At 47.8% G+C, this 22,922-nt stretch overlaps 1 protein-coding gene across 2 annotated transcripts in view; it reads left to right on the forward strand.

Annotated features, from left to right (window-relative positions):
- Positions 1–22,922, forward strand: part of Arhgef18 (Rho/Rac guanine nucleotide exchange factor 18) — a 67,038-nt gene that overhangs the window by 32,705 nt on the left and 11,411 nt on the right. The window contains exons 2-11 of one of the 2 annotated variants that reach the window (XM_041678350.1): positions 1,923–2,064; positions 3,813–3,925; positions 4,619–4,759; positions 7,700–7,950; positions 9,538–9,663; positions 12,495–12,612; positions 14,607–14,855; positions 16,706–16,782; positions 19,762–19,940; positions 22,057–22,145. In XM_041678350.1, coding sequence (XP_041534284.1) covers positions 1,997–2,064; positions 3,813–3,925; positions 4,619–4,759; positions 7,700–7,950; positions 9,538–9,663; positions 12,495–12,612; positions 14,607–14,855; positions 16,706–16,782; positions 19,762–19,940; positions 22,057–22,145 — 1,411 coding nt within the window. In that variant the 5' untranslated portion in view covers positions 1,923–1,996. Of the gene's footprint in view, positions 1–1,681; positions 2,065–3,812; positions 3,926–4,618; positions 4,760–7,699; positions 7,951–9,537; positions 9,664–12,494; positions 12,613–14,606; positions 14,856–16,705; positions 16,783–19,761; positions 19,941–22,056; positions 22,146–22,922 lie in introns of those variants that run through there. The other variant, XM_041678349.1, reaches the window with a different exon arrangement.

Here is a 22,922-nt window from a genome sequence, read left to right on the forward strand (position 1 = left end):
TCTGTTCAGCTTTTGGTCAGACCTTAGTTTACGGGAACAGCTAGCCCTGATAAGCTGCCCCAGGCAGAGGCTGCCATTCAGGTTTGTCCCATATTTGTGTGTTTAAATCATCATTGCCTGGGTGGGGTTTGGTATGGTGTACGAATGGCAGGCAATTCCTGCCCTGACCTGAGCCACTTCCAATTATTATTTTTCATTTGTAAATGGGTATTTGTGTGTGGATGACATCTAGGTGGCCATCATCTACCATAATAATAATAATTTCTAGACATTAAGATGACATCAGAATGTCTGAGGCAGGGTGGGTGACATCCCCACCATGCTGGGCTGTGGTAAATATTGAATGTTAAGGACTAGGGATGTAGCTCAGCTGCTGGATCACTGGCGTAGCATATATGAATCCCTGGGCTCAGTGTCCAGCACCCAGTAAAAGACATGCTGATGCACAGCTGTGATCCTGGCACTTGGGGGAGACAGGAGAGGATCTCTCAGAAATAGGAAGTTGTTCTCAGCTACCTGACTAGTTCCAGGCCAGTCAGGGCTACACAGAGAAACCCTTTCTCTAAATAAATAAATAATAAACTTTTAAAAATTAAGAATAAATTTTTATTGAAAATGTTTGTAGCAGGTAGTAGACCATATCATAATTTATAAGCTTCCTCCATAGCTCTGTCAGAGAATTTCCAATATATTCCTAGTCTGTTTGTTGCTGGTTTAACAAAATACTGGGGAGCTGGAGGTGGGAGTGGGGAGAGTGAGAGTTGTCTGGCCAGCGGTTTTGGAGGCTGAACAATTGGAACTACAGCAGCACCTAGCAAGGGTCTTCCTGCTATCTCAACACCTGGAACCAATCCTGAGGGTGTGGGGGCATGGCTCAGGGGCAGAATGCCTGCCCAGGATTCCCCAGTGTAGGGCTAGAGTGGGGGTGCTTGGAGAGAGGTGGGACACTTACCTAGAATCTTCCAGTAAGGAATCAGGGTGTGGTTCTGTAGTTTAGCACCTGCCTAGCAAGTATATTGCCTTGGATTCCATTCCCAGCACTGCTGCACTGCTGTTTTTCTCTCTCTCTCTCTCTCTCTCTCTCTCTCTCTCTCTCTCTCTCTCTCTCTCAGCAACTTCAGTCAGTGGGTACATGTATCCTCCTATCGAGATCCTAACAGTAAGCAGTTGGAGTAAATAACAGTTCAGAACTCTGATGTGTGCTGAGTGGGTCCACTAAACAGAAGGAGCCTCGGGTATACTCTGGTGGTTCTACACCAGGCTGATAAGCCAGCACAGCCAGCTAAATCAGCATCATGCCTCCGGGACTGTGGGTCTCAGCGCTCTCCTGACATCCAATCTCGGATTAATTATCATCCTGTGTGCAGTGTCCGTGCAGCTCCTGATGGTAGATTATTTGCCGTGAACACAGACTGTCCTCTGCTGTTGCCCCCTGCAAAGAGCAAGCAGAGTGTGGGAGAGTCGTTTCTTTCTTTTTTTTTTTTTAATTGTTTTACCCAAAGAGAAAATTCTGTGCCATTTCCACACCAAACAGTCACAGTGGGAACCAATTTCCAGCATACCAGCCCCACTGCTCCAGCCAATACAGCAAGTGAAGACGTAGCTTTGTTTTCTAGAAGGATCCCACCCAAGGCATCAAAAACAGCGCAGCACAGCCTGGGTACAGCACCAGGTCGCCAGCATGGGGACCACACATTCCAAGGGTGGTGACAGGCGGGGAGCACTCCCTGGCCGCCCTGAGCTGTCTTTCTACAGCTCTTTCCCCAGGAAATGGAGCGAAAACGTCTTCTTGGATAATGAGCTATTGACCTCCAAGATTCTGTCAGTGCTGAAGCCCCAGGCAGAGCCAGGCTTCAGAACGGGCAACCTCCGCTGTCCTGCCCACTTTCTCAGCACCAACTCTGTATTTGCTTCTGTTGCAGCCTCCCTGAAGGAACACCCTCGGACTACACTCCTGTCTGATGGCAGCAGCCCAGCTCCTTCCAGGAATGTCGGCATGACCATCTCTCAGAAAGGAGGTCCCCAGCCAACAGCGAGCCCAGCCGGTTCTGGGGTACGACTTGGGTAAGCTGGGGGGTTTCTCTCCTGCTAGCATGTGCACTCAGAGGGTTGGGAAAAACTCCTTTATTATGTCCCATGGTAGATTAACACGTGCTTTCTGAATCCATGCATTTAAGATTTATCATCGTCTCGTGAGAGCCGAGTTAGCCCAGGCTGACCTAGAACTCACAGTATAGCTAAAGATGACCTTGAACTTCCTATTTTAGGTTGCATTTACTTATTCATGTGTGTATGGGAGCATATGTGCCACAGACATGTGGAGGTCAGAGGACAATTTTCAGGAATTGATTCTCTCCGTCCACTGTTTGGGAGCCAGGGATTAAACTCAGGTTATCCGTCTTGTAGGCAAACACCTTTACTAGCTGAGCCATCTCGCCAGCCCAGTACATGCGTTTTTCTTTTTGTAACACCAATGTATCCCTGATTACGTTCAGCCACAGGTTGGGACAGTTTGCCTAACATACAGGGTTGGCATCCCTGCGCAGGGCTTCCTCCTGTCCCCAAGACATGCTTATGGTCTTACAGCTCAGTGTTTACCCTCACGGGGCTTCACGGGATGTCGAGATGGTCCCATGACTACAGGACTAGTCACGGCATAGCATTATAGTCACGCTCGCTGATGAGTCTCTGGGGAAATGGGCTGACTTTCTTTTCCTGCTTCTCACTGCTGTGGGGCTGTGTCTCCTCTAAGTCGTTAGGAGGAAGTGCACGCTGTGCCTTCCGCACACAGACTTACTGAGACATCTTGCTATGTCATCACCAGTTGAGCAAGCCTCTGCCACTGAGCCACGCCCCCAGCTGCTAGAATATTTTTACGCTTCCAGGAAAATGTGAACAGGTAGCAGAATCTCAGACTCCTTCCCGAGCCTGGCCCCCCACAGACATGGCTGCCTCTGTTGTTAGGCTGGTACGGCACATTTTTACAGTTGAACACCAGCTGATACACAGGACCAACCTAACTCAAGTTCACATTTTGGTCTGGAATCTAGGCTTCTCCCCTACTGCAGTCTCTCTGAGGACTCACTTAGAATCCCAAATTATGTTCTCCAGCTCTTCCCCTTCTCTCCTCCTTTCCTACTTTTTCTTCCCTCCCTCCCCCTCCCCCTCACTGAGCCTTGAGCATCCTGAGCAAACACTCTAACTTTGCACTACAACCCTGGCCCAATAGTCTCCTAACTTTTTTTTTTTTTAGGATTTATTTATTTATTATGTATATAGTGTTCTCCCTGCATGCGTACCTTCCAGAAGAGGGCACCAGATCTCATTACAGATGGGTGTGAGCCATCATGTGGTTGCTGGGACTTGAACTCAGGACCTTTGGAAGAGCAGTCAGTGCTCTCAACCTCTAAGCTCTCTCTCCAACCCTAGTCTTCTAATTTTTAATGATGATCTGTGACAAGTTAAAGTGTTCTGCTGGAATCCAGAAAGTTCCCCAGTCATCTAATTAGGAGTAACAATCCCATTTGCCTTACATATTCCAAGTAATATATGCCTATTTGAGTCACTTTTGCTGTTTATTTGGATTTTTTGTTTATTTGCATTGTATGGGTGTGGTGTGGGTGTGTAAATATGTGTGTGTGTACATTGCACTTTGCACACGTAGAGCCAAAGACAACATTGTGGAGTTGGTTCTCTCTGTGTAGGTCCCAGGGATTGAACTCAGGTAGTCAGGTTTAGAAGCCTCTTTCCCTACAGAACCATCTCACTGACCTGAATTTCTTTTTGTGAAATAAACATATCATTTTACTCAGACCAATCACTGGAGACATGGATGAAGCCGACACTGTGTTTTTAAAGTTGAAGCAGAGTACCGATGACTCTCTGTCACTCACATCCTCAAACGCTGAGTCTGTTTTCATAGAAGGTATGGTGTTGCTGAACATTTTTATTATCTACATTGACTGCCCCTTAAGCAAAGGCTTGGCCACAAGGGCCGAAGCCTGTGGAGATTCTGTTCCCTGAGGCACTGACTCTTTCAAAACTACTACAGGAAACTTTATCTAAATCTAAAGAACTCAAAAATCAAGGTTTGAGGTGGAATTCTGCTTGCTCAGAGAGGCTGAACAGCAAGTAGCTAACCTTCTTCCTTTGCCTGGGTCTTCCAAACAAACTCTACACATGATTCCTCCTTACCACTTCCTGCCCGCTACTTGTTGACTCAGCCTCCTGCTCTCAGGTTAATTTTATTTAACCAAACGCATCTTTGAATTGTTAACAAGCCGGCAGTGGTGGCGCACGCCTTTAATCCCAGCACTTGGGAGGCAGAGGCAGGTGGATTTCTGTGAGTTCCAGACCTGCCTGATCTATAAAGCGAGTTCCAGGATAGCCAAGGCTACACAGAGAAACCCTGTCTCAAAAATAACAACAAAAGAAAAAATGAATTGTTAACAAAAACAGGAAAAGATGCAGCACACTTTGAAGTTATGTCCCCAGCAGGAATGAATTCCCAGGGGTGCCACGGTTCCCTTCTCGGCCGGAGGCTTCAGCATGCCCTTGACAGGGATAGGGAGACTTGACAAGCACCAGCCTAATCAACAACCTCTGTCTTTCCCCCCAGATCCTTACATTGCCTCACTGAGGTGTGAGATCGAATCTGATGCCCATGAGTTTGAGGCTGAGTCCTGGAGCCTCTCTGTGGATTTAGCATATGCCAAGAAACAAAAGAAGGAGGTGGTAAAAAGACAGGATGTCCTGTATGGTAAGATGTCTAACGCCTACGTCACCCTGACAGCCCTCTTTAACTGTTCTCTATCCATTCTTCTGTAAAAATGCATTCGTGTGTGCGCTCGTGAGTGCGTGCATGCATGCGTGTGTGTGTGTGTGTGTGTGTGTGTGTGTGTGTGTGTGTCTGTCAGGGCTCCATGTGGAGATTAGACTACAACTTGGAAGAGTCAGTTCTCTCTACCATACAGGACACAGAGATCCAATTCAGGTCATCAGGCTTAGCAGCCAACACCTTTGCCCATTGAGCCACTTAACAGTCCTATTTTGTTTGTTTTGTTTTCTGAGATAGTCTCATAGCCTCAAACTCACCATGGCACCACCTCAAATAACCTTAAACTTCCTCCACCTTGCAAGCACTTGGGATTACAGACATGCACCACCCCACTTGGTTTCTGCAGGGCTGGTAAGAGAGCTCAGGCCTTTGTGCATGCTAAGCAAGCACTCTAACAACTGTGCTACATCCCAACCCCATTATTTTTTATTTTTTTAATTCCCTAAGTCCACCTAAGAGTCTGAGCTACTCAGCCAGCCTCTCAGGAGACCCTGTAATCTGCCCCACCTACCACTCCCCTGGGACAACCCTACCTGTTAGAGCAGGAAGGGCTTTGTTAGCACAGGTCCCTGCTAACCCAGCCTGGCCAAGAGCCTGGGGCTGACTCATTCTTACCTCGTTGGTGACTCTCCATCTGTTTGGGCTGCTATAACAGAATGTCATCAGCAGGGTGGTATTTAAATGAGTTTATTGCTCAAGTTTATAGTCACTAAGTTCTAGAGACTGAGAAGTCCAAGAGGGGTGCAGACTCAGAATTTGGTGAAAATCAGCTTCGTGGTCTTAGATGTCGCCTCCCTGCCCTGCCTTCAAATCATTTGAGGGACAAGAGCCTCATTTGTATGTCTGTTAACTTCAAATCTGAAACCTGCTGGCCACTGGCTGCATCTCTAACCTTCTTCTCATACACACATATGTGGATATACATGTCTATATAACACCTCCTATATGTATGAATGTCACCTACTGAGTCCAGTTAGCACTGCCCCCTATGTACATGTATTTAGGACTGACCCCTGGGGTGGGGGAGGGGCTGAAATGGTTCTCCCTCCTTCAGCAGCCGTTGGCTACTTGTAGGCCTTCATCTAGGGCCGGAGCCCTGTGAAGTAGTCTCCATCCGTGTTGGCATATGGTCTTCCAGGTCTTGTGCAGGTAGCCCAATTGTTGAGATTCTGGGGGTGTAGCATCCCTGTTCTACTCTCATGAAGCAGTTGACCCGGTCCTCAGGCTCTCCTTTTCCTTCTGCCTCTTCATGGTCTTCCTTGTGTCTGTATAACGGGCGAAGTCACCAAGTTTACACAGCAAGTGCCTTTAATCTCTGAGCCATCTAGCCAGCCCAGGATCCTTCCTAGTTTATAAAAATTTTCCAATCTGTGAAGATTCTACTTACCTGAGCACACTTCCCAGAAGCTCGCCATGTTTTTTATTAGTTTGTTTGATTTTGTTTTTTTAGGCAGGGTCTCACGTGTAGCCCAGGCTAGTATCAAAGTTGCCTATAACTAGCCAGGCACTAGTGGCGCATGCCTTTAATCCCAGCACTCAGGAGGCAGAGGCAGGCGGATCTCTGTGAGTTCGAGGCCAGCCTGGGCTACAAGAGCTAGTTCCAGGACAGGCACAATAAGCTATAGAGAAACCCTGTCTAAAAAAACAAAAAAAAAAAAAACAGTGCCTATAACTGAGTTGACCTTAAACCTCTGATCCTCTGGGGCTGGAGAGATGACTCAGAGGTTAAGAGCACTGGCTCCTTTTCCAGAGGTCCTGAGTTCAATTCCCAGCACCCACATGGTCGCTCACACCATCCATAAAGGATCCGCCTTCTGGCCTGTAAGCATACATGCAGGCAGAACACTATAAAAGTACTAAATAAATAAATCTTTAAAAAAAAAATCTGATCCTCCTGCCTTCACAGCCAGAGTTCTGGGGTGGCAGGCCTGGGCCACATACCTGGTTTATGGGATGCTGGGGGAGGAGGGGACCCAAGGCTTTGTTCATGATAGACAGACACTCCTACAGCCATGCCCTTAATAATATGGAGGTCAGATTTTAGCACCTGAGTGGACTGCAGACATTGGTCTATCAAGGTCTGTGTTTGATCACATACATGCAGAGACATGCAAGTTTCACCCCCCACCAAAGCTAGAAGTTCCTTCTTATGGCCTTCTTGAACTCAAGGATAGAGGCTTCTGGGACATTGAGGTTACACAGCTCACTCCTAAATACTTTCTTTTTTCATGCTGCTTTGGCTTCAGACTCACATAGCACTTTAGGGAGGGAAGACTTCTAATTAAGAAAGGCTAAAGGTCAAGTGTGATGGGATACACCTGTTGTCACTAAGGCAGGAAGGAAGGCATTTGAGTCAAACCAGCCTAGGCAACTCAGCAAGTTTAGGAATCAGTTGTGCCCCCACCCTGCTGAAGGGAGGGTAACCTTGAACTCTTTACTTGGCCACCTCTGCCTTCCACATACTGGAACTTCAGCAATACAGTGCCACATCCAGTTTCTTTAACGTGTTGAGGATGGACCCCAAGGCCGTCACCTACACAGCTAGATCCACAGCCCCAAGACTATTTCTTCTTTCCTATTGTTCATTTTGTTGTTGTTTGTGAGGATAGAACTTAGGGCCCCTGGCCTCCCTATGCACTCATATACATAAATATGTGTAATATACATATGTTGGGTGTGGCCACACAGAAGAAAGAAGACTGTGGTGTGTGTGTGTGTGTGTGTGTGTGTGTGTGTGTGTGTGTGTGTGTGCATGCGCGCAGGCCCGGAAAGCAGGCAGGGTCGACCCAGCTGCAGGAGGCCTATGGTAGCTGTGAGTACCCTGGGAGCCCAGGTGATCTTCCCCCACCTCTGTCCCTGCAGAGCTGATGCAGACAGAAGCACACCATGTGCGCACCCTCAAGATCATGCTGAAAGTGTACTCCAGAGCCCTGCAGGAGGAGCTGCAATTCAGTGGCCAGGCAGTGAGCCGCCTGTTCCTATGTGCTGATGACCTATTGGAAATACACAGCCACTTCCTTGCCCGCCTCAAGGAGCGCCGGCAGGAGTTCTTGGAGGAGGGCAGCGACCGGAATTATGTCATCCAAAAGATCGGGGATGTCCTGGTCCAGCAGGTAGGTACTGTGACCAGGATGGGTCACACCTCTCTCCACCCTGTCTTCCTTCTTTCTGATAAGATGATGACGCTGGTGTATCACATGCCCGCCATCCTAGAAAGCACACAGTGCCCGCTCTTGTCCAGCTGCTCGTGTCCTAGGAACACTGAGGCTGGAATGGCCTCAATCAAACATGTCCAAATACTGTTCAGAATTGTATTTTCAGTGAGGGATCTACCTCAGTTGACAGCACTTGCCTTGCATGCAGAAAGCCTTGAGTACCATTCCCAGCACTGCCCAGAACCTGGGCATGGTGGTTCCTGCCTGTAATCCTCTTGGGAGGATCAGGAGTTCATCATCCTCATGCAGCTCACCTGGCCCTCTTGACTTCCCTCTCCTGAGTGCTGGGCTCACCAGTGGTCCGATAACACCAGTTTATGCAGTGCTGGGGACTGTGGCCAGGGCTTTGTATGCTAGATGGACACTTTACTGAGTCACATCTCCAGCCCCCCCACCCCCGCTGCTCGAGGGTAGTATGCATGCCCGTGCAGGTGCCTCAGATGTCCTCCATCATTGCACATCTTTTTATTTTTGTTAAGATAGACTATTATGTGGGTGGTCGTGCCTGTGGCATGGTGTGCTTGAGGAGATCAAAGGACAGCTTCCAGGAGTTGTCCTCTCCTTCCACCATGTGGATCTCAGGGATCAAACTCAGGTCATCGAGCTTCACAACAAGTGTCTTACTTACCAAGCCTTCTTACTAGTCCTCTTCCTTCCTCCATCTCTCCCTCCTTCCCTCTCTCTTCCTTTCTCTCTTGTTTGTTTGTTACACAGGGTTTCTCTGTGTAACAGCTCTGGCTGCCCTAGAACTTGCTCTGTAGACTAGGCTAACCTCAAACTCAGAAATCCACCTGCCTCTACCGCCAGAGTGCTGGGATTAAAGTAGTATGCCACCATGCCAGGCTGGGTCAGGGGCTTTGGATGAACCTGGAGCTCAATGTTTTGATTGGTCAGCTGCCCAGCGAGTCCCTACAATCCTGCTATCTCTGCCCCCAAGCCTTGGGGTTACAGATGCATGCTGCCAGACCCATCCGAGGACCTAACTGAGCCTGGATGTTTATGCTGAGCCATCTCCAAAGGCCCCAGTCTTTGATGACTACAAGCATACATTTGGGCCAAAGTCATCTATTGTAGGGCTGCTTACTTCAGCTGGTCCCTTCTCATCCTAGGACTAGACGGGCAGAAGGGAGTGGGATCAAGAGTTTGAGGCCAACCTCACAACATAAGAAAACTCTGCACTAAAAATGAAAGAAATCATTCCCATGATCATTGCAGAAATGATATGAGACGGAAAACTTCCTTTTAGCACTCACTTATCTGTAGCGGTAGAGTAGGCCCCCCGACAGTGTGGCCAGAAGCATCTGAAGAGTGGGGACAGCAGAGCTCTTACCTCCTTGTGCTTGCACTGAGGCTCCAAGGACGTGTTTAGAGGAAACATTCCGGAAAAATACAGATCTTAGCACAACCAGACGAACTAGATGGAAACATACTCTGGCAGCATTCGCGGCTCATCATCGGCTAACTTCCATTACCTTTCCATGTTAGTTCTCAGGGGAAACCGGAGAGAGAATGAAAGAGAAATACGGTGTGTTCTGTAGTGGCCACAACGACGCGGTCAGTCACTACAAGTTACTGCTGCAGCAGAGCAAGAAGTTTCAAAACTTAATCAAGGTAAAAAAACAAAAGCCTGTGTGTTTTCTGTGTATGAGAGAATGTGAGTGTATGGTGTTTGTACGGCACATCTGTGGCAGGCAGAGGGATAACCTTGGGTGTCGGTTTGTACCTTCTACCTTGTTTGAGTTATCGACTCTCTTGTTCGCCACCAGACTAGTTGACCTTGGAGCTTCTGGGGATCCCCTGTCTCTTACCCCTACCCCATTTCAGGAGTACTGTGATTACAGACATGCACCATCATATCTGACTTAACGTGGGTGCTAGGCATCCAAACAGTTCCTCATGTATGGGTGGCAAACCCATGAGCCACTGAGCCATATCCCAGGCCGTTGTTTTGGTTTTTTGAGACAGGATCTTGCTATGTATCCCGTTCTGGCTTCAAATTCGCAGATCCTCCTGCCTCGGCCTTCCAAGTTCTGTGATTACAGGGGTGTACCTCCGTGCCAGCCTCACCCTTGTATTCGTTCATTTCCTGGCAGGGTCTCATGGAGTCCGTACCAATGATAAACTCTCTGTGTAGCAGAGGATGGCCCTGAATTCCTGGTCCTCCTGTCTGGGCCGCCCAAGTATTGGAGTCAGGACTGCATCCCCACAGCCACTTTCTGTGTTGCTGTGGATGGAGCCCAGGGTCAAGCACACCACCAGCTGAGCCACATGCCCTCAGTCCTTCTGAGACCAGTGTATGGTTCTGGCTAGCCTCCAGTTAGAATTACAGGCACATGCCATGACAACCAGCCTTGTGGGTTCTTTAAGGCATTGTCTCACCCAGGGAACCACCCTCCAGAACTATCCCAGCTTCTTAGAGTTCTATGAGGTATGCATTCTCTAAACCTTTCTCCTTTGGCTGGTCCCTGTGACTCTCCACAGGGCGGTCAAGACAGCTTCGTGGGTAAATGTGCTTGCTGTTGTCAAGCCTGATAACCATATTCTGGACCCAGTTTCCACATGATGGAGAAAACTGATTCTGAAAGTAGTCCTCTAACCTTCAAACCTCCACACGAGCACATCAACAAAACTAAGTAAACAGATGTAAAAAAAAAAATAACAGCAGAACACTAAAAAAAAAACAAAACAGGTATGATACACAGTCATTTCAAGGCTTAAGAGGTGGAGGCAGGAGAATCAGGAGTTCAAAGTCATCCTCACCTGCACAGGGAGCTTGAGACCAGCGTGGGCTACATGAGACCCTTCCTCAGCAAAAGAACGAGGAAGGAAGGGAGGGAGGGAGAGAGGGAGGGAGGGAGGGAGGGAGGGAGGGAGGGAGAAGGAAGAAAAGAGGAGGAAAGCACAGTGGGGGCAGAAGCAGCAATGAGGGAGATCCAATGAAACCTATATTCAGGGACTCTTCAAAAGCTCCTCCGTGACTCTGGTGCTCTTTAAGAAATAGCTCTTTTTGTTGGGGCTCAGTTGGTAGAGTGTTTCCTTAGCATGCACAAAAACACTGGGTTGGTTTTGGGATTTTTTTTTGTTTGTTTTTGTTTTTTGAGACAGGGTTTCTCTGTAGCTTTGGAGTTTGTCCTAGAACTAGGTCTTGCAGACCAGGCTGGCCTCAAACTCACAGAAATCCACCTGCCTCTGCCTCCTGAGTGCTGGGATTAAAGGCAGGCACCACCACCACCCGGCTTATTTTTATTTGTTATTTAAGGTAAGATTTTGCTTTGTAGACCAGGCTAACCTCAAACTCAAGATCCTCCTGCCTCAGGCCCCCCTCCCCCCAGTGTTAGGATTATAGGCAAGCCCCACCATATCTGGCTTAAATTCCTCTTTAACAGATCTTACTAAGTGCCCACACACTTGTAACCTTTCCATATTTAGAAGACAATTCCTATTTGGGGGTCATAGAAGAAGGAAAAGGTCATGGCTAGGTGAAAGGGCAGGAGTTCCTGGCCTGAGATATTTAACTGATTCAGCAGGAAGCTGAACCTAGTAGTTCAGGTCTCTCTGTAACCTCAACTTCTTAGAAGGCTGAAGCAGAAACATCTTACAAAAGCTGTACTGTCTCAACTACAAAAAGGGCTGAAGAGATGGCTTAGGTCTTAGTGCTAGCTGCTTAGCCACAAGTTTGCAGTTTGGATCCCAAAGCCCTTGTAACAAGCCTGGCATTCAGCACATGCAACCTCAACTCTGTTGTGGGCTGAAGAAGACAAGAGAGTCTTTGAGACTTTCTGGCTTCCAGCCTTGACAAGAAAACAGAAACTCCAGGTTCAAGGAGAGACCCTGCCACAAAGGGTCAGGACATGGCAGCATAGCCATAGCACAGGCCTCTAATAGAAGCATTAAGGCCAGCGCTGGTCTGTATAGTGAGACATAGTATCTCACTGTCGAGAGAGAGAGAGAGAGAGAGAGAGAGAGAGAGAGAGAGAGAGACTAAGTGAAGAGTAACTGGGGGGACACCCAATGCCCTCTTCTGGTCTTTGAACACATACTCATACAGACCCCAAAAAAGGAGCATGTTACCCTAGCATAATAGTACATACAGGTAATCATCAAACCATGTGTGTGTTAGACTGTCTGTCTGCCTGTCTGTCTGTCTGTCTTGAAATACAGATCAGTGATAAGAGTATTTGTTCAGCATGCCTGAGGTCCTTGGTGCAACTACAAACACAAGGGAGTGGGGATGGTGAGGGAAGGAAGGAAGAAGGACGGAGAGCTGGGTGTGGTGCACATCTTTAATCTCAGCACTTGGGAGGCAGAGGCTGGTGTTCTCTGTGAGTTCCAGGACAGCCAGGGTCACATGGAGAGACCCTGTCTCAAAAATATCCAAAAATAAAAGAAGGTAGAAGAGAGAAAGAGATATTAAAACAAGCTATTTCTTTTCCATTTCACAGAAAATCGGCAACTCTTCCATTGTGCGACGGCTGGGAGTTCAGGAGTGTATCCTTCTGGTCACACAGCGTATAACCAAGTACCCAGTACTGGTGGAGCGTATCATCCAGAACACGGAAGGTAGGAACACACTGCCACACTCGTGGGTCAGGGTGGATGGCTGTCTCAGTCCACCTGCTCTGGAGTTTATCAATGGACTGGCCAAGATCCCTCTTGTAATCTACTTTACTGGGTGCTAGGCAGTCAGCAGATGAGGATTGAAGCTGGGTGAACCTTTGCCCTTAGCAAAGGCTAGACCATGACAGGGCCCAGGTCAGTATCTGTAAACTGGACATGAACTAGACGAAAACAAGATGATTCCTGGGTTAGTAAAAAATGATTTCTAGGACTGGAGAAATGGCCCAGCCATGAGAGCACAACTACTCTTCCAGAGAAACCCGGGCTTGAGTCCTAGCACCCACATGGTGTCTCACAACCATACACGACATGAGTTCTGGGGGACTGGACTCTTACGCCCTCTTCTGTCCTCCACGGGCACTATACTATGGAGCACAGGCATACATGCAACAAAATACTTACACATGTAAATAAAAATAAAAAGAAATGACCTCTCTGAGTTATATGTCCAGGGCAAGATCTGAGCTGGTGCAGTGGGCATAGGTGTTCTCTCGGCATGAGGGGGCCTTGTACTGTGTAACACTTTTCCTGGGAGACTTTAACAAATGCCTACTCATCCCAGACAGTGATTGGGAACTAACAACCGACCAGTGTAACCTACCATCAAAGTACAACTTGGTGAACCAATGATTCTTGCGGTTACTTAAGAGCATAGATAAACAGTTACTTATAGGAGTAGGGGTGACTGGAAGGCAGCTACGTCACCAAAAGCCACCACAGCATGTGTGTTAGGACTCAAAAAAGCTGGAAGCTTGGATCTCTCTGCAGGACTTGCAGGCAACTAAACATGGAGCATGTCCTCACGTGAGCAGCCCTTAATGTTTTCATAATCTTAGGGAGACCTGCTGTATGACTCTGAGTTTCAGGGACTTCCTGAGTCTTAACAACTTTCCTCCAGAATAGAACATTTTAATTCAGAGGAAATTGCTGTCCAACAGATAGGCAGGAAGATCCACATGTTCTACACTAACCTGGGCTGCATTATGAGACCCTGATTCAAGAGTCAAACAGAAAGAAGAAAAGGATGACATCTGATGGCCACAGAGAGCACAGCAGAAAGGTCATGTAGCATGCCAGGTGCTCATGGGAGCAGGGACGATGACCGCCCCTCTCAGATATCTGCCAGGTTTGGGTCATGAGGAAATGGCAAGTTTCTCTACTGTGTCCTTCAGGTGATAGGGCCCTTCTGTTGAATGGAACAGGAAGTAGAAGCAGTCATTTTATGAAGAGCTAAGGACTTGAGGGGAATCTGTCTATAATGATGGTAGGTGTGTGTGTGTGGTGTGCTGGGTACTTTGTTTGAACCACCACACCTAACTTTTTAAACTCTATGCCAAGCATGGTGGCAAGAGGTGGAGGTAGGAGGATCTTCTACTAGTTTGAGGCCAACTTGATTCACACTGAATTCTAGGCTAGCCAGGGCTACAGATCAAGATCTTGTTTCAACAAAACAAAGGCCGGGTATCATGGCATACTCCTTCAGTCCTAGAACTCTCAGAGGCAGGTGGATCTCTGAGTTCCAGGACAGCCAGGGCATGTGAAGAGACCCTGCTCTGCCTCAAAAAAGAAAAAGCAAAACAAAATTAGCCAAGTATGGTATTGCAGGCCTGTAGTTCTAGTACCTGGGAGGTGTAGGGGGCAGAGCATCAGGAGTTCAAGGTCATTCTCTATAGGAACCTATGCTACATGATATCCTGTCTCAAAAAATAATTCAAACAGAGACAAACTGAGTTCATTAAACTCTGGGCTATTACTAATTTTGGAGAACCATTCTCCTCTCAGAAATTACAGTTGGCAGAGGGTTCTGAAAGACCTCTAAGCAGTGGCCCTAGGAAATGAATGTACCCATAGATCCCATCCAGATGTGGCACATCCACTTCTGCTGTGTTTGTGAGCGTGGGCACAAAGACAGTGCTGCCTCTGCTTATGTGTGACAGCTGGCACTGAGGACCACAAAGACCTGAGCCAAGCCCTGAACCTCATCAAAGACATCATCTCACAAGTGGATGCCAAAGTCAGTGAGTATGAGAAGGACCAGCGCCTCAGGGAGATCGCAGGCAAGGTGGACTTGAAGTCATCCAGCAAACTCAAGAATGGGCTTACCTTCCGCAAGGAGGACATGCTGCGGCGCCAGCTCCACCTAGAGGGCACCTTGTGCTGGAAGTCCACATCAGGACGCTTGAAAGGTAAATGTCTGCCTCTGGCCACCTCTGGTGGGTTTCATGTTGGCTCCACAGAATACAACCTTGCAGTTCTGGCAGCTGTGTTAGAGTGACAGGCACCATCTGGATGGTTTGGGCTCTATCTTAGATTATATTCCATCTTGAATTGGCACTAAATGACAGGAACAAGACCAAACTCGCACCGCTTGAGTGTTTTCAGGGTTAGAGGAAGCAGTGGACTACAGAGAATAGACTGGAGGAAGAGTTTAATTTAGACAAGATCATCAGAAATGGCTCTTCCAGGGATGGTGCTGTAGCTCAGTTGTGTGCTTGCCTAGCATGCATGAGGCCTTGGTTTCCAGCCACAACACCAAGTAATCTTGAGCATAGTGACTGTCAGCTCTAGGGAAGCAGAAGCAAAGGGATTCTCAGCGACAGATCAAGTTGGAAGCCAGAGTAGGATCCATGAGACCCTGCCTCAAAAAGGGGTAAAAAAGAAAAAGAGGCTCCCTCTAAACATTAGTATCTGCACTCCTGTGACTCGTGTGCAAACGTCTCACTGTGAGAGGTGTTCATACAGTCACAGGGATAAAGCACCAAGCGGGACTGGGACTTAAGGGAGCTGAGGCCAGCCCTGCCTCCATCTTCGCAGCCGGAGACAAGATATGACCTGGGATAGAAAGAGAAGTGCATTTCAACAAAGAAACCACCTAGAGGCTGGAACAATGATTCAGTGGGTAAAGTGCTTGCCTGAGTTCAGTCCCCAGCCAGGCATGGTGATACATGCCTGTAACCCTAGTACTGTTTACACTACTTTAGCCACGTGTGGTGGAAGTATAGATCCAACTTGCACAACTTGTCCTCCAACCTTCACATACACACTAGAGCATGCACACACCTTCCTTCTAGCCAATTTCCTCTGCATGCCATACACACACATCAAAAAAAAAAAAAAAAGCAGGACGTGATTAAGGAAGATACCCCGTATCAACCCCTAGTGTATGCACATATACATGCACAGATGCACCCACACAAATGTGTGCACATATGCATGAACATATATATGGATTACTTGTGTACCCATATGCACAAAATAGCAACGATAATAAATGAGGGGCTGGAAAGATGGCAAAGTCTCTAAGCGTACCTGTTGCTCTTATAAAGAACTCTAAATTTGGTTCCCAGAACCCACACTGGGCAGCTTACAGCTGCCTGTAACTCCAGCTATAGGAACCCAGCAGCTCTACTCACTGAGAGCACTTACATACATGCACAAGGCCACACAAACACCCATGCACACATAGTTAAAAATAAATCCTTGAGCGAGGCTTGGTGGTGCACACCTTTAATTCCAGCACTCAGGAGGCAGACACAGGCGGATCTCTGTGAGCTCAAGGCCAGCCTGGTCTACAGAGCAAGTACCTGGACAGGCTCCAAAGCTACAGAGAAACTCTGTCTCGAAAAACCAAAAATAAAGTAAAATAAAAATAAATAAAAAATGAAAATTCTTAAGCCAGGCGGTGGTGGCACACATCGTTAAGGCAGAGGTAGGCAGATCTCTGAGTTCGAGACCAATCTGGTCTAGAAAACAAGTTCCAGGACATCCAACGGCTACACAGAGAAACCAGAAAGCAAGAAAAATAATGAAATAACCGAATGGGACATGGGAGCTCTAGCTTGAGTTCTGAATTTTCTGAGCGGGAGCCTCTGGTGTTCATTTACGCTGAGTCTCCAAACTCAGGTACTTTGTGGAAAGGGATGAGTTAGGATGGGAATTCCTAGGAACAAGAGGCTGAAGCATTGTGGTGCTTCCCTTTTGAGCCCTTCTGGGCACGTGGTCTCTAAGACTATCCTCCGTGTGCTGTTTTCTGCAGATGTCCTCGCTGTCCTGTTGACTGACGTGCTTCTGCTGCTGCAGGAAAAAGATCAGAAATATGTCTTTGCTTCTGTGGTATGTGCCTAACGTCTTCCCAGGTCCCATATCCTTGCTTCCATGGCATGTGTCTGATGTCTTCACAGGCCCCACTTGCTGGGGCCATGCCGAGGTGGGCCCCATAGAGGGATGTCCAAGACAAGACATGGAGAGGAAACACAGATGGGGTGTAATATACTGAGAGACACCCTGTCTCATGATCCTTCCAGAAGGTTCCAGCCAATGGGCATCAATAGAATGTATAGGGGATGAGAACCTGTCTTGCTTCCTGGTATGGCTCTGGTCCTCATTGAAAGGTCTCCGGTGGGAGGGCCTTAAAGGGGACACTGAGGTAGTTGTCCTTGGGTAAAAAGTTTATTAAAAGAATTAGTAATGCCATAAGCAGATGGCAGTGTGGAAAGGGCTCTAAACAGAGTTCAAACGCAGAAGGCAGAATAGGGACCATTCTTTATAGGGATGAAAGGAGAGAGGAGGTTCACATAAGCTGTCTCTGATTTCTGGGTGGCAGAGAGAAGGGACAGAATGGCAGGGTAGGAATATGTCACTCTAAGAGTGTGGGAGAAGTGAGGGGCGCATCTAGTTGAGTCTGTGAACTTACATGGGGACATGAGAATGGTAAGCATCATCCTTCTGGAATGATACCCGGCGGTAAAACAATCTGCTCTAAGGATGGAGCTGGAGAGGGCTGCAGGTGGGCGTAACTTAAACAGTGTCTGGTCGGGGGTTAAGCACTTCCTTCCTGGAGTGCCCAAGGAGCTGTTACAGATTCACAGACACATTCTCTATACTGGGGTGCAGAGGGCTTTACCTATAGCTATGAGGCTAGGGAGAAAGGGAAGGGCTGCTGCCTGATTATCCCCTAGCCCATGATCTAAAACATCCTCAGTCTTTCCAGCCTCACTGTCTTTGTGTGTCCAACATCCCCGGGTACTCACAGGCCCTAGGGTCTGGCCCAAAGAACCTTATCTTAGTGTATGGATGTTGGATGTACTGGTATGGCAAATGGTAAAAAGCCTCTGCTCTGGGGGTCTGTAGAGAAGGGGATGGGACAGGAAGCAGAAGAAAAGGACCTAAACTGAGTTTATGTGGCACACTAATAAAGCCCCAAATTGAAATCTGCACCATTTACATAGACAAAGGACACTAAGACCCAGAGGTTCCACATCAAGATTGTCAGCTGTTCAGTCCCTGAGTAAGTCTGGAGAGTGGCCATGCTCTCTATGGGATGGGCATCAGAAAAATGAGAGAGAAAGGTAAGGGGGGTGAGGACAGGTGGACCTGAGGGAATGGTGTGGGGCCCCAAAATCCCTGCGTTTTCAGCTCCAAGTGTTAGATCGGGACTTATGGAGGTGATGTGGAAATAAGAGCATCCTGACCTCTGCCAATGCAGATTGTTCTTTAATCAAAACGAAGGACTGCAGACTCTGCAGGGGTGGAGATGGGGCCAAGGCCAATGGCTTAGTGTCTTATAGGGCAGAAATGGAACCCTTGAGGTGGACAATTCCATCCGTTGACCTTAAAGCACCTCAGGAATTCTCCCACCCCTTGTCACCCCATCCCACCTTTCCATAAACCGGGTCAGACTATTTTTGTCACAAAAGCTGCCCCCCCTCTTTAGCCACCACAGTTTCACACAAGGCATAGGTGTCAGTGTGATAGCTGTGTGCCCCACCCGCACTCTCAGAAGACTTTGGGGCATTAATAGACTTGAACCAGGAAACACGCAAGCACCATCATCTTCCTAGACCCGCTCGTCCTCCTCCCTCCTGTACAATATCTCAGATGGATCTCTGTGTATCCCAGGTGAGACGTAAAGTAGCCTGTCTTAGTCCCCAGAAATACAAGGACAAGTCAACCGCAGCACCCAGTGTTAATATGTTCAGGAGTTCTTAGACAGGAAAGCACACACACACAAAAGAAAAATCATCCAAGCTGGCTTAATTGCATACACCTGTCATCTGAGGGTATGTAAATTCAGGGCCTTATATAATATAGCCCAGGTTGGCCTGGAGCTCACTGTTTAGCTGAGGCTGGCCTTGATCTTCTGAACTTCCTACCTCCACATCTTAAGTGTTGGGGTGACAGACCTGTGACTGGCTCAGTCTTACAGTCCTATAAGGATACCAGTTCTATTGGTTTGGACCGCTGGAAAGATGAGTCTTGTTTAACATGACTTTATCTTTAAAGATCCTGCCTCTGCACACCATCACATTCTGAGGTGCTTGGGCTTAGAACCTCAATATATAAGAGGGTCTGGGTAATTTAACTCAGAACACTACTTGATGTGCCTTTTGAGGTCAGCAGGTGGCCCCATGGGTAAAGATGCTGCTGCAAGGCTTCATGACCTGAGTTCAATACCCAGAACCCTCATGGTGGAAGGAGAGAGCCAGCTCCCACAAGTTGTCCTCTGATCTCCACAGGTGTACCATGCATGCATGTGCATGCACACATGCATGCTCTCACTCATACAAAATGTTAAAAAAAATATTAATAACAGAAAAGAACTATGCCCTATGCCAGGTATGGTGGTGCACGCCTGAAGTTCCAACACTTGGAAGCTGAGACAGGGCCGCTGTCAACTTGAAGCCAGCCGGGTTTCACAATGAGTTCAAGCCCTCAAGAGGCATTAAAAGGAATACTAGGATATCGATTAAATAGTCTCCAGTTAGTAAAACATTCCTGCTTTGTGCTGGCATGACTCTTTAGTACTTGAAGACCTGAGCTCACTCCCTAGAGCCCATATGAAAAAGTAGGGTGTGGTGGCACACACTCGTGCCCCCGTGCTGGGGAGACAGATCCCAGGGGCTCACTGGCTTACCTGCCTGACCTACTTGGTGAACCTCAGGACACTGAGAAACCATGCACCCGAGGAACAACAGCCAAGATTCATCTGCCTTCCGTGAAAATGCATGTATACACTGGGAGTGGGAGCAGGGTTCTAGTGCTGTTTGACTATAGCAGGACAACAGTTAAGTTTCCATCACCTTCCCCCTGCAGGACTCAAAGCCGCCCATCATCTCTCTGCAAAAGCTAATTGTGAGAGAAGTGGCCAACGAGGAGAAGGCCATGTTTCTGATCAGTGCCTCCATGCAAGGACCGGAGATGTATGAGATCTATACCAATTCCAAAGAAGACAGGAACACCTGGATGGCTCACATCCGCAGAGCCGTGGAGAGGTGAGCCCAGGGTCTTCTGCCTCCTTAGGCAGGCTCTTCCTGCCCAGTCATGCTCTCAGGATTGAGAAGCTATTCTCATTTGACTTTGACCTCCCAGACAGATCCCTTCATTGGTTGGTTGATTTTTGAGAAACAATCTCATGTAGCCCAGGCTGGCATCCAGCTCACTGTGTAGCCCAAGATGAGCCTTATTATCTTCCTGCCTTCACCTCCCAGGTTCTGGGATGAAAGGTAGGGCACCACTGTACCCAGTTTATACAGTGCCAGGGATGAAACCCAGAGTCATGAGTGTAAGTGAGCACCCTACCAACCGAGCCACCCAGTCCCATGAGGAAATCATGTCTCACATGAACTGCTCCTTCTAATAATGGCCAACCTGTCACAGTGCTGAAAAGGCCTGGATATTTCTGTATAAGGTGTGCAAGGGACCAGGCAGTTCTAAATTGGACCTTTATTGTGGGCCACTCAGATAAACAGTTTGAGGCCAGCCTTGTTGGAGCAGGTTATAATATCCTCTTTATTTCTCAGACTGAGCGCCCTGCAGATCTCAGTCTAGTGCCTTATCTCTTCCCCCTGCCTGAACCAGAATCTGGCTGACAGGTGGGCATGGAGATTAGTCCAGCCTCCAGCTATAGCCAGCCTCCTGCTCCATATTCACACCATGCTTAGAAGCTTCAGCTCCGAGTGGTCCACAGCTCCCAGTATCTGACAGTCATCCACAGCTGGGCACTGACCACCTCCTCCATGTCACAGCTGGGCACTTTAAACCTGTACATGAGGAGCTTGAGAAATGGCTCAGTTAATGCTTACTGCTTTTGCAGAAGACCTGAATTAAGTTACTAGCACCCACATAGTGTGGCTGCTCACAACTGCCTATAATTCTAGTTCAGGGGATCTGATGCTTTTTTCTGGCCCCCATTACGAGCACATACATGGCATGTGCACAAACATACATATAAATTAAATGTATCACAGTTTTTAAAATTTTGTGCAAGAAGTAGAATTTGGTGCTGTGTACCTGTACCCCCCACATTAGGAACCTAAGGCAGGAGGATCAGAAGTTCTCCTGGGTAAGCCCTGACCCTTTGAGAGCTGTTGTGTATTGACTCCCTTCCTCCTCGTCCTTCAAGCTAAGCTCCTCACAAAAGTAGTGTACAGAACGAACCTAGGGTTGTAACTTGGTAACATGCTTACCCAGCATGCACAAAGCTCTCAGTCCAAGCCCCAGCACCATATAAGCTGGTTGTGACAGTACATGCCTGTAATCCCAGCACTTGATGTAGTAGAGGCAGGAAGTTCAGAAAATCAAGGTTGTCCTTGGCCAGAGTAGTCTGGGTCTAGCCTGGGACACGTGTTGCCTTGTTGGTTGTTGTTGTTGTTGTTGTTTGTTTTTTAAAAAAACAAATAGGTGGTGGTGATTACACCTTTATCGCAGCATTCACGTGGATCTCTGAGCTTGAGGCTAGCCTGATCTACAAAGGGAGTTCCAGGACAGCCAGGACTACCCAGAGAAACCCTGTCATGAAAACCAAATAACAACAAAACCCAGCAGTGCACAGGGAGACATAGGTCAGTGGAAGAGCCGTTTCATAGCTAATACAGGCCCTGGTTCAATAATCTTTTTTTAGTTTTCTTCGAGACCAGGTTTCTCTGTAGCTTTGGAGCCTGTCCTAGAACTAGCTCTTGTAGACCTGGCTGGCATCGAACTCACAGAGATCTGCCTGCCTCTGCCTCCTGAGTGCTGGGATTAAAGGCGTGCACCACCACTGCCCGGCCTGGCTCAGTAATCTTTTCATAATTACATTTCTTTATTGGAGAGAAAGTGAGCCATGGCATGCATGCAAAAGTCAGAGGACAACTTTTGGGGTTAGTTATTCTCTTCTATTCTGTGAGTCCTGGGGACTGAATTCAGGCACGGACACGCCAAAAGTGGGTGTTGGATGTTTTCTGTCCCTCTACCTATTCTGCTGAGGCAGGGTCTCTTGTAGATCTGGGGCTCCATTATCCCCCAAGCCATCCCCCCAGCATAAGGAAGAGAGAAAAGGGATGCTCTGTGGTGCTGCTATCAGAACATGGACCATGTGACATTGATGGCAGCTGTCCCCTTTGCCTGCAGCTGTCCAGATAAGGAGGAGGGCTCCTCCATCAAGCCTGAGGAGAGAAGGATGAGTGAAACCTTCACCCTGAGACTCCGGGACTTTCAAGGTAAGAGGGGTCAGCACTGTGAGCTGTAACCCATGGTCCCACATCAAGTTTATGCCTCCTCATTGAGGACTAATGTACAATGTCACCCATTTCAAGAGTTCAGTTCATGGCCAGGGAGATGGTTCAGTAGGTAGAGTGCTTGACTAGCTTGCATGAGGCCCATGGGCTCCAACCCCAGGACCACAAGTGTCAGGAGTTCAAGGTCATCTTCAGCTATGTGGTGAGCAAATCTAGCCAGAGCTAAAGATTGCCTCAAAGATAGATAGATAGATAGATAGATAGATAGATAGATAGATAGATATGATTAAAAAATAAGACATCACAATAAAAAATAAGTGACTGGAGCCAGACATGGTGGCTGCACACCTTTAGTACAGCACTCAGAAGAATTTTATGTGTATGGGCAGTGTGCATTTTGCCTGCATGCATGTCTGTGCACTACATGCATGCAATGCATGCAGAAGCCAGAAAAGGAAGTTAAAGGCAGTTGTGAGCCACCCAGTGGATGCCAGGAATCAAATCTGGGTCCTCTGCAAGAACAACAAATGTCAAATGTTCTTAGCTACTGAGCCATGTCACTAGCCCCAAGATTGATAAACTTGGAGGCTGAGGTGAGAGGATTGATGGGAATTCAAAGCCAGCCTGCATCATTCAGCTATTACCAGGTGAACCAAGAGTGTATAACAAGATGATGTCTAAAAACAAGAAATTAATTAATTACAACCCTGTTTTCTGGGCTGACAGGATGGCTTAGCAGGTAACGGTAGCTTGTTACCA

Source organism: Microtus oregoni, unplaced genomic scaffold (assembly GCF_018167655.1).
Source record: "Microtus oregoni isolate MIOR12 unplaced genomic scaffold, Mior012 000029F_ref0000214, whole genome shotgun sequence".
Classification (NCBI taxonomy): Eukaryota; Metazoa; Chordata; class Mammalia; order Rodentia; family Cricetidae; genus Microtus; species Microtus oregoni.